Raw genomic sequence first — 19,685 nt, 5'->3', positions numbered from 1 at the left:
GGGCCTTGTGCTCCTCCCCTGTTTTTTTTTTTTTTTTTTTTTTTTTTTTTTAGTACCAGGGATTGAACTCTGGTCCTTTTGCTTGTAAGGGAGGCAGCAGCAGCAACACTGAGCTAAATCACCTGCCCTCTTATTTTATATTAATCATCTTTTTCACTAATACCCAGGGAGAGTTGTTAATAAAATATTTGAGGAAAAATACATGAGAACAAAAAGTAAGTGTAAGAGAATATACTCTAGGCAGGATTTTAAAGATAAAGACAAAAATCAATCAGGAACTGTAGTTAAAATTTATAGGAAAAACTATCACCCTTAAAATTTATTTGCATGTTATTTTACTTACTTATCCATTTTGGCTTTCATATTAACAAGACTTCCATTGTATTACATACGTTTAAAAAAGCAGCTGTTACAGCCAAGGCTTTCCTCCCTTGAGATCCAATTAACTTATATATTGTTTTAAAAAAAATGTAGCAATTTTTGGATCATGTCACTACAAATATACTGTATTAGTGTTTAATGATACATTTTAATGTTATATTATTTATAAATATGGGCTAATACTAAGTAGCCACTGTGCTATTCTAAGAACATCTTTAATCATTGTGTATCTCTGTAATAAAAACTAAGTTCTTTTGTAAACATTCCTCTTGGAAGAGAAACAGCTTGCAATCTCTCCATGTATTTTATACCTGGGCTAATGTGGCAATCTGTGGCTGGGCTTGAACTGTCATTTGTTGATTTTCAGCTTCTGTTACAGCTGCATCTCCACTCTGCTGGTTCTCTGCTCCAGATTCCATGGTCATTTAGTTACCTACAATAATATGGAAGAGTGTTACAAGCACTACAGTGCTTTGTACTTTTTGTGAAGTTAAAGGCAAATTTTAAGTTAGAAATAGGTATATGTGGTGGTCAGGTTAGCAAATGCACTTACATTTCTTAAAATATAATGTAGCTAAATTATTAGCAAACTTGTCCAAATTTGCTCTGCTATAAAAGTTCTTGTCCCTTCAAAAATCTTTTTCTTTTAGCTGTTTCTTCTGAATGGAAATATTACTCCATATATGAGAAATAATTCCTCTCTCCCATGAATCTCTCCCTACTAACAAAGAGAGGAGGGGTGGCAACAAAAACTATAATGAGAGAAAACTGTACCAATCAGGTACCGAAAGAGTAGAAAGCAGAAGAAAGCTAATGTCCTCAGTCTATGAGATGTTGGTTTCATGATATAAGGTTCTTTTCCTATGAGAGGGAAGAAGCAGAAAAACTGTAAGCTACTTCCACAGATCACTAGTGGTAGGACAAAATCAGCCCAAGTTCTAAGAGCCCAAGTTCCAGAAAATCAAGGTAGAAAGGTGAAATAAAGGACCTCAGAGCCCCCAAATACTGAAAAAGTCATGATGTCTCTCATCCATGTACAGTGTGCATCATTACACTACATACAAATAAACATACAGAGAAACAAAATACTTTAAAAATGTTTCACTGCAAAATTGTAGGTAAGTCAAAATTGATCTTTGTTAATTTTTGATTCATGTGTTGCTAAGAGCATAGTCCTTCTGCTGGGTCATCTGATACTGTATGGCAGCAGTAACAGTTCCTACTTACATGGAGGTTAGAGAAATTTCTAATTGGGGAAGCAATCCTATCCAAAAGATTTAGGAAGGAAGAGGATATTTCTAGTGTACCACTGTTTCTCAGTGTCTAGTATATTATCTACAGAATGAATTTATTATGAGGGACTACCTATTAGTCATTCCATAAATAACACAAAAGCCCCAATACTTTTCCATAATACTTGTTTATTTGATAACTGAAAGTGATAATCGAAAGTTACTGATTTTTATGTGATCATTATAGATCATCCCAATGTATTACATACATCTTAGTTATCTATCTCATCCATAAGGGTTCTATAAAGTGTTTTGCAAGTAACAGTTAAAAACAGAAATGAACACATCTTGGAGGAAATGAATATCACTTGAAATATCAAGAGTCCAGCAACCACAGACTTATTAACTACATCAGTATTTAAAACATCCATAAAGCCTCCAGGATCAGTACAGGGGAAAATGTGCCAGAAATAATCACAGTAATACCCCAAATACAAAACAACTACTAGTCAGTAAGAAAACTTCATCATGACTAAGTTCACAATGACAAAGTTCAAGCATATTTACTGTAGAATTTTACCATGTTAAAAAACTGGAAACAAGAATCATAATTAGGAGGGCCATTAAAGAAATCACAGCATTACAAAGGAACAAAATCTGTATGACATACTGTAAAACAAAACTCCATTTATGTTTTTTTAAAAAATCAAAGAAATGAAACACATTATTGTAAGTTGTGTGTGCACTAAATTTTGAGTGGCAGTTCTGAGGAGTAGGGATTATAGAAGATATATTCTTTACATGTTATAAGTATTTCAATATTGGTTGAGGGTCTTTCCCCCACTTCCTGTGAACATGGATTTAAGATTACTTGTACAATTACAAAACAAAACAAAACCCTTAATACCAGAAGTTATATACAATGTTTTAAAACAATGAACCAAAGCTATACTTCAATTATGATTTTGAGACGCCCACTGACATTTTATTTGAATTCCAGAAATTTTATGAAATTATTTTTGTTTAAACTCTACATTTCCAAATAATAAAAAAAATTTAATTATCAAATAAATTAGGTTATCATCTGTGATATTTTACTTATAATCAGGTATACTTACAATCTGTGCTTTTTTGGAGAGAGTACCAGGGATCAAACTCAGTACCTTGTGCTTGCCAGGTGGGCACTCTCCCACAAGCTACATCCCTGGCCTTACTATGTGTTTTAAACAAAATTTTTTAGGGCCAAGGATTTAGCTCAATGGTGCCACCACCTGCTTTGCAAAGACCTGAGTTTGATCTCTGGTACCAAAAAATAAAAAATAAACAAAAAAAACCCAAAACAAACAAAAAACAATTAACTATAACAAAACAAAATACTTATTTTCAGTAACACTAAAATGAATTCATTCAGGACCATATTGAGACATTAAACAAAATTTTTTCCAGAGAAAATTTTAATTAGAATGAAAATACATGTTTATTATCACACTTTCTCTTTTGTACATGGAATAATCCAATCATTAAGACTTTATTCCAAAATGAACTTTTTATGTTATGTTCTCATCCATGGAGTTTTACTTTACCATTTGATTAGAAGCAATCTAAGGCACAGATTGATCACATTGCTTCTGTTTCTATTCTCAACACACTGAGACTACTGAACTTTTTAAAATTTAAGGCACAAGACTTTTTAAAAACTTTCTGCTCAGAAATATAAAAAACTTATAATACAGGAACACCACAAGCTAATATAAATCATTAAAGCTACAAAGACACTCAAAACAAAAATAGGATTTTTATCCTTTTTTGCTCCCTAATTGGATCATATTCATTCTTTTCAAACTGTGTGGCATTCCAGGCATGGTAGCACATACCTGTAATCCCAGTACTTTTCTAGATTAAGTCAGGAGGATCACAGGTTTGAGTCCCCCCGCTGGATAACTTAGTAACTTAGGAAGAATTAGTCTCAAAATAAAGGACCAGGACATAACTCAGTGTGAAGGTTCTGTGTTTAATCCATAGTACCGCAAAAAGAAAAAGGTGTGGCATTTCCACTTCCCAAGGATAGGAGCTCCCAATTAAACTGCTAGTATTTTATCACTTCATTTAGGTGGCCTATCAATTATTTTTCACGTTAGAGGATACCTTTAATTTCTGTAACGCTTAGCTTGAGAAGCTACAAACCACTTGGGCAATAGTCTGTAGTCTCTCACTGGAAATTCAGATCTCTCTGAAAGTGCTGATGAGAATTACTTAAGGAAGAACCATTGTTTCAGATAAACTCTTGGACTCAAAAGAGACACTCTTGGTTCTCACCTTGACATTTTTCTCACAATTGGACTAAAATCACATTTAAAGTGGGTGCACTAATGCAGAGCTTTGAAAGCTTTTGGCCTTTTTTGTTTATATCCTCAGGTGTGAGATGTGTAAAAGTTCAGTTTTTCCCTTAACCTTCAGTTATGGGGCTAGCTGGCAGGGCTGTATCCAGACACAGGATCAGCTAGTAGGGCTAATACATGGGTTTCTAAAGATTCCTTATTCACTAAACAACGGCAAACATTTTGGAAATGCTGGAAAAAAACTGAATGCATTAAAAAAAAAAGAATATCATGTACATATGAACTCAGAATGCTGAAAGAATATTGTGCCTGCGGGCATGGTGGCTCACATATGTAATCCCAGCCCTCTGGAGGCTGAGGCAGGAGGATCGCTGTTGATTTCGAGGCCAGCCTGGGCTACATTGTGAGTTCCAGGTCAGTCTCAACTACATAGTGAGACCCTGTCTCTAAACACAAAACAAAACAAAACAAAAAAAAAAAACCAAACTGTGCTTGGAAGATTAGAAATCAAATGAATCTAAAAATCACTTACAGTACTAGCTTGAAAATTTTAGCTAGTTGTGGTGGCAAACACATGTAATCCCAGCATTCCCATGGTCAAAGCAGGAAAATTGCCACAAGTTCAAGGCCAGCCAGGGCTACACAGAGTTCAGGGCCACCCTGCTCTACAAAGCTAGTAAAGGAAGGGAAGGGGAGCAGAAGGGAGGAGAGGGGAGGGAGAGAGGGAGAGAGGGAAGAAGAGGGGAAGGAAGGAAGGAGAGAGAGAGGAGGGGAAGAGGAGGAGAGGGAAGGGAGGAGAAAAATTTCTTTCAATTCTAAATTGAAAAATTTGGAATTAATAGTTAAGAGTTGAAATTTCCATGATTTATTCTTTTTGTTTGTTTTAGGTTGAGATAGGTCTTGCTCCATAATTCAGGCTGGCCTTGAATTTACTATATAGTCCAGGCCAGCTATGAACTCATAGCAATCCTTCCCTCGCCTCCCAAGTGCTGGGATTAGAGGCATGTGTCACCACACCCGGCTTGTGATTTATTCCTAAAAATTGTCTGATCTTCTAGATATTGTGAATTTTTAGCAAATTTCAAATAGTTCCATACCTTAGAAAAGAAAAAAATACTCAAACCAATTCACACAGATATGTATCATTTTGCTTCAGAATTCTACCTCAATATGGAAAATAAAAAGTGGCATGAGTGTGTAATATTATTCACCTGATTTTGAAAAATAATGTTGCTGAAGGCAGCTGGGAAAGGAGCCTAACCCTTGGTGGTAGATGGAGTCTGTCACCAAGTGGCAGTGACAAAGAGGGTGTTGGACAAATTTTAAATATTTTCAGTTTTGTCACCTGCAGAATCAAGAAAGATGGATAAAAGTCTTTTTCCAGTTTTAATTCTTCCAATACTAGGAAATGAAATCACAAAGAGATGTATATATACACACACAATTACACAGGCTATACAATGTTTATGGAACAGTATTTAAAAATAAATGATGCAGATTTTCATCGTAAAGACAGATTCAGTAAAATAGACCACCTAGCCTCTTAGTTTTAGATAAGCTCATAGATACTGTTCACTTATACGAGAATGCAATAGACTTTTAATAGTTATTTCAAAGGCAAAACTGCCTCAAGTCTAGAAATCAGTGAAGAGTCTCTCACATGATCAACAGTCTCATGTCCATTACACTTTGCTCTGGTCATAGATATGTCAGAATCATTAAGTCATTCCTCTTCTCAATTTTCAAAGAGAATAAAAGTTTCTTTTACATTTTAGAAAGGTTTAAGAAACTTACCTGACAAGGTTTCCTAAAAGAAAGGGATGTATAACAGAAGGATAATATCAAACATTAAAAACCTTAGAAAATATTTTAAGTATAATTCCAGTGAAGGGTCAAATTAAGTGCTTTCATGACATGTGAAAGAGAGTGGTAGAATTCCAAAACAATGTTAAGAATGAAAAGTTATAATGAATTTGGAAAAAAGTAATTTTTGGATAAGAAAAATGCTAAAAGTTAAAGTTTGAACTATAGTCCTTTAGAGAAATGTGCAAGTCGATGGCTGGTATCAGATTTTTTTTACAGGAAGTAAGGGGAAAATTGCAGTGGGAAATACAGAATGGTAAAGCAATAGGCGAAAGAATATGAAAATGATCTCATAAAGTTATTGGATAGAATTCTTAAAAGTATAATGGATTTCTCATCTATTCTACATAGCAATATATCCTGAAGGAATTTGCCACAAAGGAATAATTCACTTTTCCTATAACAATAGTATTAAAATTCATCAATTTATACTATATATATTAATGTACTTTATTATGACAGGCATTATTCAAATCATTAAGATGAACAAAATAAATTTTTAGAAAACTTTGCCTTTAGTTTATAATCTACTCATGGAGGGCAGTGAGGGTAAACAAGTGAAACGTATGACAGTCAAATGTTTATCAGTGTATAAAAAAGTAAAGCTGGGCAAGATATTGGAGGGATTTTCAATATTCTAAACACTGACCATTGAACCCTTAATGACTGGTAGCAGTTCTTTGGTACTGGGGATCGAATTTGGGTCCTTGCAATTCCAAGGCAGGCAGAAGTACCATGGAGCTAAATCCCCAGCCCCATATGTAGCAGTTTTTAAATTTTTTGAATATAGAATCCTCCAAAATAATGTATACACACTTCAGCAGTTCATTTTATTAATAAATTTCTGGAAGCTCAAGGTCATCACTTTGAGCACCTGTTGTAATTGTAGAGGCCAAAGGTAACTTGTATTAATCTCATGATATCTCAATAAATTTATTAAATATTTCTTTCCCTGATGTTATATATTTTAGTGACTCTGTAGTTTAAGTTTTAAATACTGCATAGTTTAAATATATTTTACTATATTTAGAAACTGGCCATGGTTAAATTATAGAGCTGATAAATAACACACAGACAATAGCACAGGCTTTATGCCCAATGCCCCTCCTTTCATGAAAAATAACAAAGTGAAGATATATAGCATTCTTTCCTTTTGCTTAGTGGTTATTACCAAAAGTGATGATATTGGCTTCTTTGATGAGCTGTGATTTGCAATCTGATGAATATTTGTGTTGTTGCTATAGGCAGATAAAAAGTCCTGACAGAATTTGTCACTTACTACAGTTCTGCATAGGCACTAAAATGAATTTAAATGAATTTATCAGTAAGGGTTCAGTTTGTTTTTTCATGGTGAATTAGTTTAATGCTTTATGGACATAAGGTATTTATGTGAGCATAAAATGATTAATACTAAACTTTCATAAAAACTCACTTTCATAGTGAAATAAAAATTATACCATCCAAAAATCGCTCGATCCTTTACTTACAAACCCATCCCATGAAATCCACTGAAGCTTATATGTATTAATTTAGTTGATGTAGCTTATATACACAAAGCAAGGCACTGAAAATGCCTAGATGAGTTCTGTAACTCCATAAACATAAATGTTTGGTCCTAGCTTTTTTATTAATTGCAAGCAAAATTACACATGCAAGTATTCTCAAACCGGCGAGAATGCCCTATAAATCATGATGATCAAAAGGAGTGGGTATCAAGTACACACAATAGTAGCTCATTACACCTTGCTCAACCACACCCCCACGGGAAACAGCAGTGATAAAAATTAAGCAATAAACCAAAGTTTGACTTAGTTATGCCATATAATAGGGTTGGTAAATTAGTCTTTGGGAATACCGAAAATCATCCCAACATTTTCTTTTACAGTGTCATTGCCAAATGTACAAAAAAATTCACTGTTTATAATGCTGAAGGCTATATGGAGTAGGCCTAAAATCTTATGAATCTCTTAACATCTAGTTGTTTGGTATGTCAAAGTAAACCCAGAATTCCTGTTTAATGACTCCTAACCTAGAATGTCTGTCTCACTTGAGGAAAATTTAATTTTCACTTTTTCCATGTCTAATTTGTAAACAATTCCCAAAGAATACATTTCAAAATTTAGTTCAAAACTGAACAAAATAACAAATGTTACATGATAAACTTATGGACAAACACAAAAACAATTGGGACATTGATTTTCCATTTCAATGCAGTAATTTTCACAGTCACTTTTGGTTTTATTAAATAAATGGAATAGTAGGCTATAATTTTAGGGTCCTTAACAGTTTTAGTACTGAGTTAAGTTTTTAAAACAGAACTTAAGTTTAAAGACAGCTTCACTACACATGTGTAAATACCAAATAGTTTCTCTGGTGTGAATAATCTGCAATAATACAGAAGATCCTAATAAGATTACTGACATTGAGAAATGGGAAGAAAGGAGCTAAAGGTGTAGGGAAGGTGGGATGGGCAGGGGAAGGGTAAAAAGGGAAAAGAAAAAAATGTGAGATAATGAAAAGATGGAAATAAAGTGGTTGTAGATGGGGAGGGGAGGAGGGGGTAAAGGGAGTGCAGGGACAAGGGGAAAAAATGAGAACCAAGACTTGTCATGCAGAGGTACAAGATCCCAACAACAAATGCAACTGTACTGTATCCCTAAAATGTACCAATAAACTCAATTAAAGCTGAAAAAAAAAAGACAGCTTCACTACTTAGTCATCAAGCTGCTTTTATAAAAGTAACTATATGTAGGAAATGTACAATACTTTTCTTCCCCCTTTAAAAAAATTAGCTTCAAAAATCCATTTAGCAGCACTTCAAAAACAGGTATTTCTTTTTTTTTTTGCATACCGAGGATTGACCTTGGGTCCTTGTGCTTTCGAGGCAGGCAGCAGAACCACTGAGCTAAATCCCCAGCCCCAAAACCAGTATTTCTTACTGGTTCATTTCTTAAAGGTTCAAAGTATAAAAAGCTACAAACATTAGGTAGATGTTTGGAAAGAAAGGGGAGAGGAAGAGATGGGATTAAAATGCTAAGATTATACGTAGTCACTGGCTGCTGCTTTGCTAAGCAACAATGTCTCTCCGTGACCAGATGCAAAGGCTTGTTTCAAAGCCATACATAGTCTTACCTGAAGGAAAACAAGGCAAGTCAATTTTGGTAATACTTTGAAAATAAAAATAAAAACTTGAGAAAAGTTCAAAAGCTTCCTTGTTGAAAGGTACGGTTGATTTAGTCACATAATCAGGGATGGCTATCATAAATCATGCAATGTTTCCATAAATCACCTAATGTTTTTCTGGTTTATTTCTATTAAATACTTCCTTTAATGGAAGTATTTTATTTGACAGGGTACGCTCTAACTTTAAAAATAAATTTATCAAAGATGGCATTCAAGTTCCCTGGTAATCATAAAACTGAAAAATTATATAGTATTGAAATGAAAGTTTGAATTAAATCCAATTAAAGAAATCGGGTTTCATTAAATAACACTGCAATGGCTTCCTTTTACTATATGCTGATCTTTTATCTTGGTGGTGGAGATTGGATAATAGTGATGTTTGTTTGTTTATTTATTGGTACCAGGGATTGAACTTGGTACCTTGCGCTTGTGAGGCAGGCGGTGGAACCATTAAGCTAAATCCCCGGCCCCCCACTTTTTAATTAAAAAAACCCCCTGATATTTATTAATACAAATAATTTATGAAAATATATAAACAAATCTTCAAGTTTCCTTTTATTTTTGTCTTAAATTCATCACATTTAAAATAGTTAACTTCATATTATAACTTTTCTTGGGCCGGGGATTTAGCTCAGCGGTTCGGTGGCCTGCCTCGCAAGCGCAAGGACCCGAGTTTGATCCCCGGTACCAAAAACAAACAAACAAACAAAAACCCAAAACTTTTCTTACCTCCTAGTAGAGCCTGAAATACAGATGTTTCCATTTAAGGAATGAAGACCTTGGTAGGAGTGCAGAGACACTTTCTAAACACTGTAAAAAAATACTTGGCTTGATAAATATACCAATTAATCACACTGCCCACTCTAACTTGTTCCTTTAAAAAGTATATAACCTTGGGCTGGAGATTTAGCTCAGTGGTTCTGGCGACTGCCTTGTTAAGTGCAAGGACCTGAGTTCAATCTCTGGTACCAAAAAAAAAAAAAAGAATATAACCTATATTTAAACACATATAAATATATATATGAAAATATATATCACATGTTAGGGGTCATCAGTCTAATTTGAAGTCTTAGTTGAGGTTGATATGGGTATGGGTACTTATCTGTGCTTAGATGCAGTATATACACATGTAACATTTGGATAGACTACTTTTTTCCCATCTTGCTCCAATGAAAGCATGCTGTACGTTTAACACCAGCAGATTACTATTAGCATGAGAAACCAAAGCACTGACAAATTTGCAGAATTGACTGCATACTTCTTACTCCTGCTCGAGTACAGTAAAAATAAATGACAGTATTTCAGTTAACTAAAAAGAAATGTACAGAGGGGGAAAAGTAGAGAAAAAGATGGAGTACAATACAGCTACAGATTCCTGGCAAGTTAAAATCTGCTGTGTAGCACCTGAGCACTTTGTCACTTTGCTTAGTAATTGTAAGACTTTTGTTAGCAAGACTTTAGTTATCCTAAAAACTAAAGGTACAAAATAACTGTTAGACACTATCATGTATCAAGTGTAGGTGTTTTACAGGCATACTTATGCAGAGTATTTTTAGTGTATTTGTGACAATAAAAGTCATTTAATTTTAAAATGATAGGCCCAAATATACCTTTTGCTATGGTTACCCTGGAGACTTTGGATTCTGCATGTGATTTCCTTAAATGTCTGTAATTCTGGATTGGTAAGAGTTCCAGAGGAGTCGTCCACTTGCTGGCATGCAGATGAAGCCCCCTCATTTCTAAGTGAGGTCATGTTCTATTACTTATAAGTGCATTCTTCTTCAATAAAAATTCATAATACGTATTTGAATATTTGCCTCTCATTACAGCAGAATTAGACATAGGGGATTAAAAAGTTCACTAGGTTGTGGGGAAGATAAATTTATTTTTTGAACACCTACCCCCATCAGGAATTGAACTGAGGACCTTGTGCTTGCCAGGTGTGGCGCCACTGAGCTAAATCCTCAGCCCATTTTTTGAACATGTGAATGGAATATAAAGGACTCTTAAGCATTGGAGCACTTTTACATTGGTTTCATTATTCATGTTGTACAGTCAGTGTGAGTTTTGATGTGTGATGATATGCACTTACCATTATGGTATCATATAGAATATTTTATGTACAGGTGAGGTAAAAGAGTCACTTTAAGTTCATGTATCTTTATTTTTAATCTTGAAACATGCAACTTTTAAGTCCAACCTTTGATGTAGATGTACTATTTTTACCACATGTTACTAATTTCTGAGAAGTTATTGTGATTAATGCAATCTCATAATATTCTCATGTGTCAGAGTACACAGTACTATATTAGTAAAACATCAGTTAATGAAAACTCAAAGCAAAAACCTTTTTTAAATTACAGAAAATGAGTATTCTCAATTAAAAACTTTAAAGAAGCATGGGTTTTAATCCTTCCTCCCAAATTTTTGATCCTCCACTAGGAAATCATTCATTAAAGAAATGTTCTGTGCCATCTAAGTGTGCTGCTGAAAACTGGGGGAAATAGTATAAAGCAAACAAGAACCTTTCCTTCAAAGAGGCCAAATCTAAGAAGTGATACATTATATATGAATGAGCTTGACTAGTGTAAGCTATTTCTTATGACTAATTTCCCTATAAATTACCTCCAAACATGTACTACTTAATAACAGTCATTTAGGGTTGGGAATTTAGCTCAGTGGCTCTGCTGCCTGCCTTGCAAGCACAAGGACCTGGGTTCAATCCCCAGTACCAAAAAAATAAAAAACAAAACCCCAGTCATTTAAAACCATAAACTTTTATTTGAAAATTATAGAATACAATGAATTATTGGGGGAAAGGAGAAGATAACTTTCCACTTACATTATTTCTATAGATATAGATATGATTAATATAATGAAATATATTTTTTCATAACCTGGGCTAGAATATTTCCTCCAAGTGAGCTACTTATAAACCAAACTAGTATTGCTTAGAACAAAATTTTAGTCACCACTAGTAAATCAAGAATCTTGAAAACTTTCATTACAAAGGGATAATGCTACACAAGAATGATGAAGACTATACTTTACTAAGAGGCTCTATGCACAGTGTCTCATTTAAATTTCCCAGGGCTCATTTAGTCATTTATAAAAAATGAAGGAGTTACTACTTCCTTTATGAATAAAAACTTGCAAATCTAAATTTCCCAAACATTATAGAGTTTATGAATAATATACATTGAGATAAAAATTATCAAAATACATCCAGTTAAATGCTTCATTCAAAGTTGTCATTTCTTTTATCTTTGGTTCTTTTTCATCAACAAAAGGATATATATAAAGATGCAGATGAAGGGGAAGACCAGAGCTAGAAATGGAGCATAACTCCAAATATGCATTAGTAGCTTTAGTTATTTTTCAGTAAATACTGTAGTGGTATGCTGTTTGTTCAGCTTTCAGAAGTATTTAGAAAATTCTTATAATTAAACAAGAACTCATAATGTACAAAAAGTGATATCAAAGGAGCAAGCAACAAAAGAAAAAAATAGCTGAATTAAAAATCATCAAAATTAAAAACTTGTGACTCAAAGAATACCATCAAAAAGTGAAATGGCAACCCACAGAAGGGGAGAAGGTATTTGTAAATCCTAAATGTAGAGGGACTTACATCTAGAATAATAATAATAATAATAAAAAAATTACAACTGAACAAATAGAAAAATAATCCAATTTAAAAATGGGCAAAGTATGTGCATAGACATTTTTTGGAAGATATACAAAGAGATAATAAAATAAGCACATGAAAAGCTGCCTGATATTATTAAGGAAATGTAAATCAAATCCACAATGAGCTATCTCTTTGCAGCCACTAGGATAATATAATAAAAAAGGTAATAGCAAGTGTTCATGAAGCTGCAGAGAAATCAGAAACTCCACACACAGCTGAAAGGAATACAAAAAGGTGTAGCAGCTTTTAGAAAACAGTCCAGTAGTTCCATAAATGGTAAACAGTTATCACATAACCCAGCACTCTACTTCTAGATATATAGCCAAGAGAATGAATACATATCCACAGAAGTGGTACTTAACAGTCAAAAAGTCCTAATGTCCATAACTACCGAATGGTTAACATGTTGAATACCCATAAAGTGAAAAATTACTTGGCAACAACAACAAAAAAATACTAACACAAGTGAGAATATGAACTTTGAAAACCTTAATGCTAAGAAGTCAATCACAATGGACAATATATTATATGACAAAAGGTAAATCTATAGAGACAGAGTAGATTAATAGTTGACTAGGACTGGGCTTATAAGGAGATTAAAGTGTAATGGCTAAGAGATGCAGCATTTCTTTTAGAGCAATGAAAACATTCCAAGGCTGACTGTGGTAATAATAAAAACCACTGAATTGTACACATCAAATTGGGTAGACCATAGGATGAGAGTTATATTTTGATGTAGCAAATAAAGAATTTGTGATGTCCTTTTAAACTGCAACATATTGAAAGTCAGGAAATCTGTATTTTAGGCCAATTCATTATATCATTCCTCTGTATGTATCTTTTCCTTCTCTTAATTGATGTATAATGCTGTGGGCCTCACACTCAGGGTTCCTTATACTATGAATCCAATTAACACTCTTCACTCAATTAACCTGCCTATCAAGTTCATTCCTGTGAGCTTGTCAATGTCTTCACTTTAGTTGTCCATGTCACTACTTAGAATACACTCCCTTTTATCTCTACTTATCCAAATTCTTCCGTATTCAATTTAAATACTTTTCCCCCACTAAGCCCCTTCTCTTCTAAACTCTATAAATGTTAAAACAGCAAGAAAAAGTCTTCCTCATATAAACCATTCCTCCTCATACCAGTTCATCATCTCCACTGTACTATAAATTCCTCAAGGGCAGGGGCCACATATTCAGGTTTTATTGTTTATAGGAATTAGAATAATCTTAAGGTAGTATCTTTTTTCTTAATGTAATGCAATCTACTTACTTACCTATCTACCTACCTATCTTTTGGTACCAGGGATCGAACTTGGGACCTTGTGCTTGCAAGGCAGGCAGTGGCACCCCTGAGCTAAATCCCCGGCACTAGATACTACTTTTATAAATACCTAATCAAGTATATTTTCTTGTGATTATTTCACCAACTACAATAAGTCAATGGCCAATAAATATTCAATGAATAAACAATAAATGGCAGTACATTAAACCAGTATGTTACTAGTTTTTGGTCACTAAAGCAGCTACAGATATCTGAACTATGAAACATTTAGTTTCATCTCCACTGTCATGTAATTATAACCACAAACTCACACGCAGATAAACAGCTCATTAGAAATACACTTAAAATTGATAAAAAGAAGCCTGCCTTAGTTTCATTGCTCTAGGAAACACACTTGCTATCACTACTGGTATAAATCAGCCCTCAAACTATTTCTTAGGTACTTCATCTTCCCACCTAACACCCTCTTTTTCAACCAAGTACTATCTTTTCTCCTCTCCAAGGGGGTTGGGGTAGTGGTTATTATCAGCTCTTCTGACCTTCTCTCCAAACCCTGACCCTTTTTAAGGCTAGAGATCATGGATTAATCCAAGAGCAGGGGGGAAAAAAACCTGATAGGTACTTAATCTCTGCTCACACAGCCAGCCTCAGGCATGGAAAACTGCCTTTATTATATCTTACTTTTCAGCCCCAGAAAAAGTGACACAGGCATTTTAAAGTATCAGGGAGCACTACCGGTTAATTTTTCCCCTCTTTTTGTTTCTTTTGGCAGCGCTGATATAATAAGAATCCAGGACCCAGAATAGATTAGGCAAGTGCTGTACCACTGAGCTACGTCCTGGTCCCAACTACTAGGGGTTATTTTGGTTTTGTTTTTTAAAGGTAAGATTTGTGTAACTGGCCTAAGTATATAGTTTCAAATAATTCTTCACAACTTGTGATATATAATATACATAAAAATGATAAGTATTCATCACTGTCTTCTACTTTTAAGTTGGAGTAATCACCAGAGTATGAAAGATTAGATAATCTTTTTTTTTTTGGTATCCTAGTTGCTAGATTTATCTTCACATGGACTGGTTTAACAAAGCTAAGAGAAGAATGTAAAATGAGCAAACATCAGGACTTCAAGTAAGAATGTGCATAAAAGGAGAGATGTATTCTGAAATTATAAAAACTAAATGGCTAATCTTATTCAAAGTTCATCTCAAAAGCATAATAGATATGAGTGTGGAAGAAGTTTAAAATGAATTATACTTAATTCTTACAAGTTCACTAAGCTGATCAGTGTTATGACAAAGCTAGTAATATATTAAATTGTCAGGGAAACAATAAACAGCTATTTTCATATTATCAATGTGTTGTTTTCATTGATCTCTTAATTCCATCCTCAGAGGCAACTCACTGATCCCACGGCAAGGCAAGGTGAGAAATCATTTAATTATACCATAGCCACTTAACCCTCAGACATGTTCCAAGAGGAAAACTTCCTACTTTTAGAGATTTCAATCATTTACCCCACACCTATCCCAAATCTATAATGATAAATGCTTTATAAGCATCTTAATAATTTAGCAAGTACAACAGCACATACTTTACCTTACATCAACTACTAGCAAAACCCCCAAATAATAGTAAAATAGTCTAATATTAAAAACATTAGTATTATGGTCACACCACTATAAGTCAATTTGAACCCATAGAAAAATGAAGACCAGCATGACAGTTTTAATGGCTTTTTGGAAAGGTTAAGTGGTATGTGTCCCTGCTACTAGATTTTGTTATCACTTGACTTTTTGTTAGCTTAGAAAATGTATATACATCATGTGTATTTTGAATATAAATATGCTAATAATACTATTTAAAATACAGACTAATCAGTGGTTCTGCTGCCAGCCTTGCAAGCACAAGATCCTGAGTTTGGTCCCTGGTACCAAAAATAAATAAAATATAGACTATGCTGCTTCGTAGAGCCAAGAAAGAAAAACAGAGGTATTGAAACTTGTTTTGTGCTTATGTTGAAATATGCTTTATGAAGTCCCACTTGTTGACCAAGAACTTCAAAACCACTTTGTTAAAATTTAGTTTTCTCAAAAAAAAAAAAAAAAAAAAAAAAAAAGAATTTAGTTTTCTCCCCATTTGTAGTAATGGGGATCAAATTCAGGGCTTCATGCACATTAGGCAAGTGCTCTACTACTAGTAAACTATACCTTCAGCCCTTATTTTAAAAATTTGCATGTAAAACACAAAACTGAGAATTACAATAAGAAACATTAAAAACCAATGAAAGTTGATGTGTAAAAAAATAAATGCAGGGAGAAAGCTAGATAGCCTTACTGGATAACAATATCCTATGTCAACTTATCGAAAAATAATATCCCATGAACTGTCTGCTTAAAAAACAGACTGCACCACATTAAATGTTTACCAAGAAAGAAAATTTTGGAAAAAATTTTAGTCAAAATAATTGAAAGAAGCAGTTTGTTCAAGACACAGTGAAAGTTAAATTCAGATTAACTTCATTTTGTGAGTTAACTGACACAACTTGCTTGCCTTGCCTCCTCATCTTACTGTATATTTTGAATATTTGACTAAAATTTAAAACTGGCGCTTAAAAGGAAATAATTCAACTTCCTGTCACAGATTATTTCATATTTTAAATTCAGATGAAGGCTTAATGGTAAATACCTTTAGTTAAAAAAAAAAAAAAAAAAAAAAAAAAGAAAAAAAGTCTTATCAGCCTGCAATTGAAGCACCCTGGGAGGTTAAGGCAGAAGGATCACAAGTTTAAACTATGCCTGTGCAACTCTGTGAGACCCTGACTCAGTGTGCCGGCTGTGTCTGATCCCAGTACCACGACCTAAATATAATGAAATCAAATCACGGGTCAGCAGATCAAGTAGATATAAAGTATTTCATGATTTTATAAAAAATGAAACTGTATGCGCTGGCATAAATCAGCTGCTAACTCTTATTTGTGTAGGGAGAGCAAGATACAGGACTTTGAAAACAAAGTGTTCTTTTTACTTCACCAAGGATGACATCTTCTCTGATTCTTTTTTGTGACAAATATTCTACCTTATTAGTTATCGAGTTCCCAACAGTCCTTTGAGGATGGAGAAAGGCAGCAATAATTCATCTTTGGATTTGCAGCGGCTTTTGGCCCAGGGTATTAAATATAAGGCAGGTATAGAGAAGAAACCTGCTGGAGGTCCAGTAAAGTTTAACAGCTATGGTTAGCTGAATCCTTAAGTACTTTATCTCACAACCCCGTGGAACTACTGTTCTAATTTCACAAATAAGGAAACTGGCTGAGAAGAGATTCTCCCTGTGACACAAAATTCCTTTAGAGCCGGCCTCACAGCATAAGTGTCAATGTCAAGATTCAAACCCAGGCCTGTGATTATTCCAAACAAGCTCTTTCAACTCTCTTGGTGCTAAATATTTCATTTACCATAAACTGGTCTCAAGCGATGTGTAGTAGAGATGAGTTCACACATAAGAAAAAAAATCTTGCATTTTCCCTTGACATGTTTTTTATATTTAGATTTGAGCTCTATTGAACAAAAAGTCAATATATATTATACTATACCATAGATGTTTGCAAGACTGTCATAGGTTGGCCCTAAGCAAGTTTGTTTATGTATGATGTTATGAAATGAAATTAGAAATTTTTGTAAAACAAGTACTGAGTTACAAGTAAGTAATTTTCTCTACTGTGAAAAAGGGAGAAAAGTTTCAAATGAGGTGAAGTGGAGAATATGTATTTGATTTTCCCTACACTGTATCCAAACAAAACCAATTATCTTGGAATGAGACACAAAAGTTATTTCTCTAAGAAAACAAAATTTCTACTATTAAGATCTAATCAAGAATGAGTTTCTAGAAGCAGAAAAAGGAAGCTTACGGATCAGGTTTCTAAGTTTCTTCAGGCTCTTAATGAAAAAAATTTTTTTTCAGTCAAAAGAAGTATCACCAGAGTTTTAAATTCCAAATGAAGCACTCTTAACGCAGTTTAAGTGTTAAATTATCAAAGAACTGACTAGCTTTCCCCCCACCCCCAGTACCAGGACCTTGTGCTTGCAAGGCAGGCATGGTGCACTGAGCTAAATCACTGGCCTGCCTAGCTTTCTAAATATATATGCCCACTACCCAAACAAAAAGAATGATAAAAACTCAGCTTTAATTTTTACCAACTCCAGGTGAACAAATATCAATAAATATAAAAGTTTGAAAAGTTTTCCCTAAAATTGATGAGTCACAAACTATGGACCTAAAACAAAATTCAGAAATCTTCTGGACATCACTGAAGAAAGAACACATCAGAAAACTTAAAGCTCACACAAGAAAAATCATTGTACATTGTCTATAAGAAAAAAATTCTACTTAAATGATGCTGTCAGAAAACCTTTAAGGAAAACAGTAACTATCATCAATACTGTATGTAACTTTAGTTTTTCGAAATGAAATCATTGTCTCAATCCTTATGGAAAAACTCCCTTTATTGTATCTTAATTTTCTTGGCAACCACAAAGAGCTAATGTGGTCAAAACACTACCATGCAGCAAAGTAGGTTTTGGAAGTGACTAGGATACAGAAAAATCATAAGGCAGTGTTTACCAATCAATATGTATTCCTGACACTTTGTATACATCAAACATAATCACACAATTACCTGTCCTGTTAAGCTTTCAATTACCTAACGTAACAGTTTGGGACTTTAGCTTTAAATCAGGAAATGAGCACTGAGTGTACAAGATTTCAAGAGATGGCAACGAACTGCAGAAGGGAGGCCTAATGCAAGCCGAGGCTAGAAATGAGATTCTGACTCCCGAAGAAAGTATGACAAATTTAAATAGGTCAGACTGCAGGCCCTTTAAAATTGTCTTTTAATCTTTAATGTGTCGACGACTTTCTTTTTTGCAGTCCCGCTTTTCCAAAAGACGAAGAAAGTCTCTTGACTTAAATTGTGAACCTGAGACCAAGGTTACTTATTCGACACAAATAATGGATACTTTTAATGCCTATTTTTAGAATCAGTAAAGTCAATCCTCCATTGAAGTTTCAACAGAAACGTGGTAAGGGGGTGAGCTAAGCTTCAGATCCTTCAAAATCCTTGGCAAGATTGGTCCCCTCCACAAAAAACAAGTGATGTAAAACAAAAATACCTCAGTTACTCGTTTCAACGAAGGGTTTCAGAATGATAGACCTCAAGAGATTATTATTGAAAAGGCTTAAAACCGAAACTGTTTTCAAACATCAGCTTCCCTTTTACAAGATCCCAACAGTTTCTTTAAAAAGTTTTTATAAACGTTTTTTTCTTAGCACCCCCTTTCTCCCAAAAAGAACGCATTTCCATGACTACTTTTTTTTTTTTTAAGTGTGAGAGGGCGCGCAGGGGGGGTAGCTGTGGAAAAGAGTAAAAAAATTTCCTTTAAAAAGCACGAACACTCGTCAAGGAAACAGCAAATGGCAGAAAACAGCATTTTCCCCAACGGTGTGGGCGCGGGAAGCCAAGGAACGAATGAAATACAGCACGAGAGAACACCTTGGGTTTCGAACTTTATTGCACAAAGAGCGCGGGGAGGAGAGCAGGTCGAACGTGGCCGCTCCGTTCCCCGGCCGGGCGGGCCGCGAGCACCTTCACCTCCGCTGCCCTCCGCAGTCGCCTTCTTCCTCCTCCTCCTCCACCCCCCACGGGCACCGGGC

General features: G+C 34.5%; 1 protein-coding gene across 3 annotated transcripts in view; it reads right to left on the bottom strand.

Annotated features, from left to right (window-relative positions):
* The window catches only part of Creb1 (cAMP responsive element binding protein 1), a 43,749-nt gene extending 42,910 nt beyond the window's left edge, over positions 1-839 (bottom strand). For 2 of the 3 annotated variants that reach the window (XR_004517523.1, XM_010616087.3), the window contains exon 1: positions 693-839. Coding sequence is in view for 2 of the 3 variants with exons in the window: in XM_010616087.3 (XP_010614389.1) it covers positions 693-806 (114 nt within the window). In the remaining variant the exon portion in view is untranslated. The remainder of the gene's footprint in view (positions 1-692) is intronic. The other variant, XM_010616089.3, reaches the window with a different exon arrangement.
* Between the last annotated feature and the right edge of the window lie 18,846 nt (positions 840-19,685).

Source organism: Fukomys damarensis, unplaced genomic scaffold (assembly GCF_012274545.1).
Source record: "Fukomys damarensis isolate Sample0158 unplaced genomic scaffold, DMR_v1.0_HiC HiC_scaffold_16, whole genome shotgun sequence".
Lineage (NCBI taxonomy): Eukaryota > Metazoa > Chordata > Mammalia > Rodentia > Bathyergidae > Fukomys > Fukomys damarensis.
Note: the sequence above shows the minus strand (reverse complement) of the source record. Positions and strands in the feature narration are given on the sequence as shown.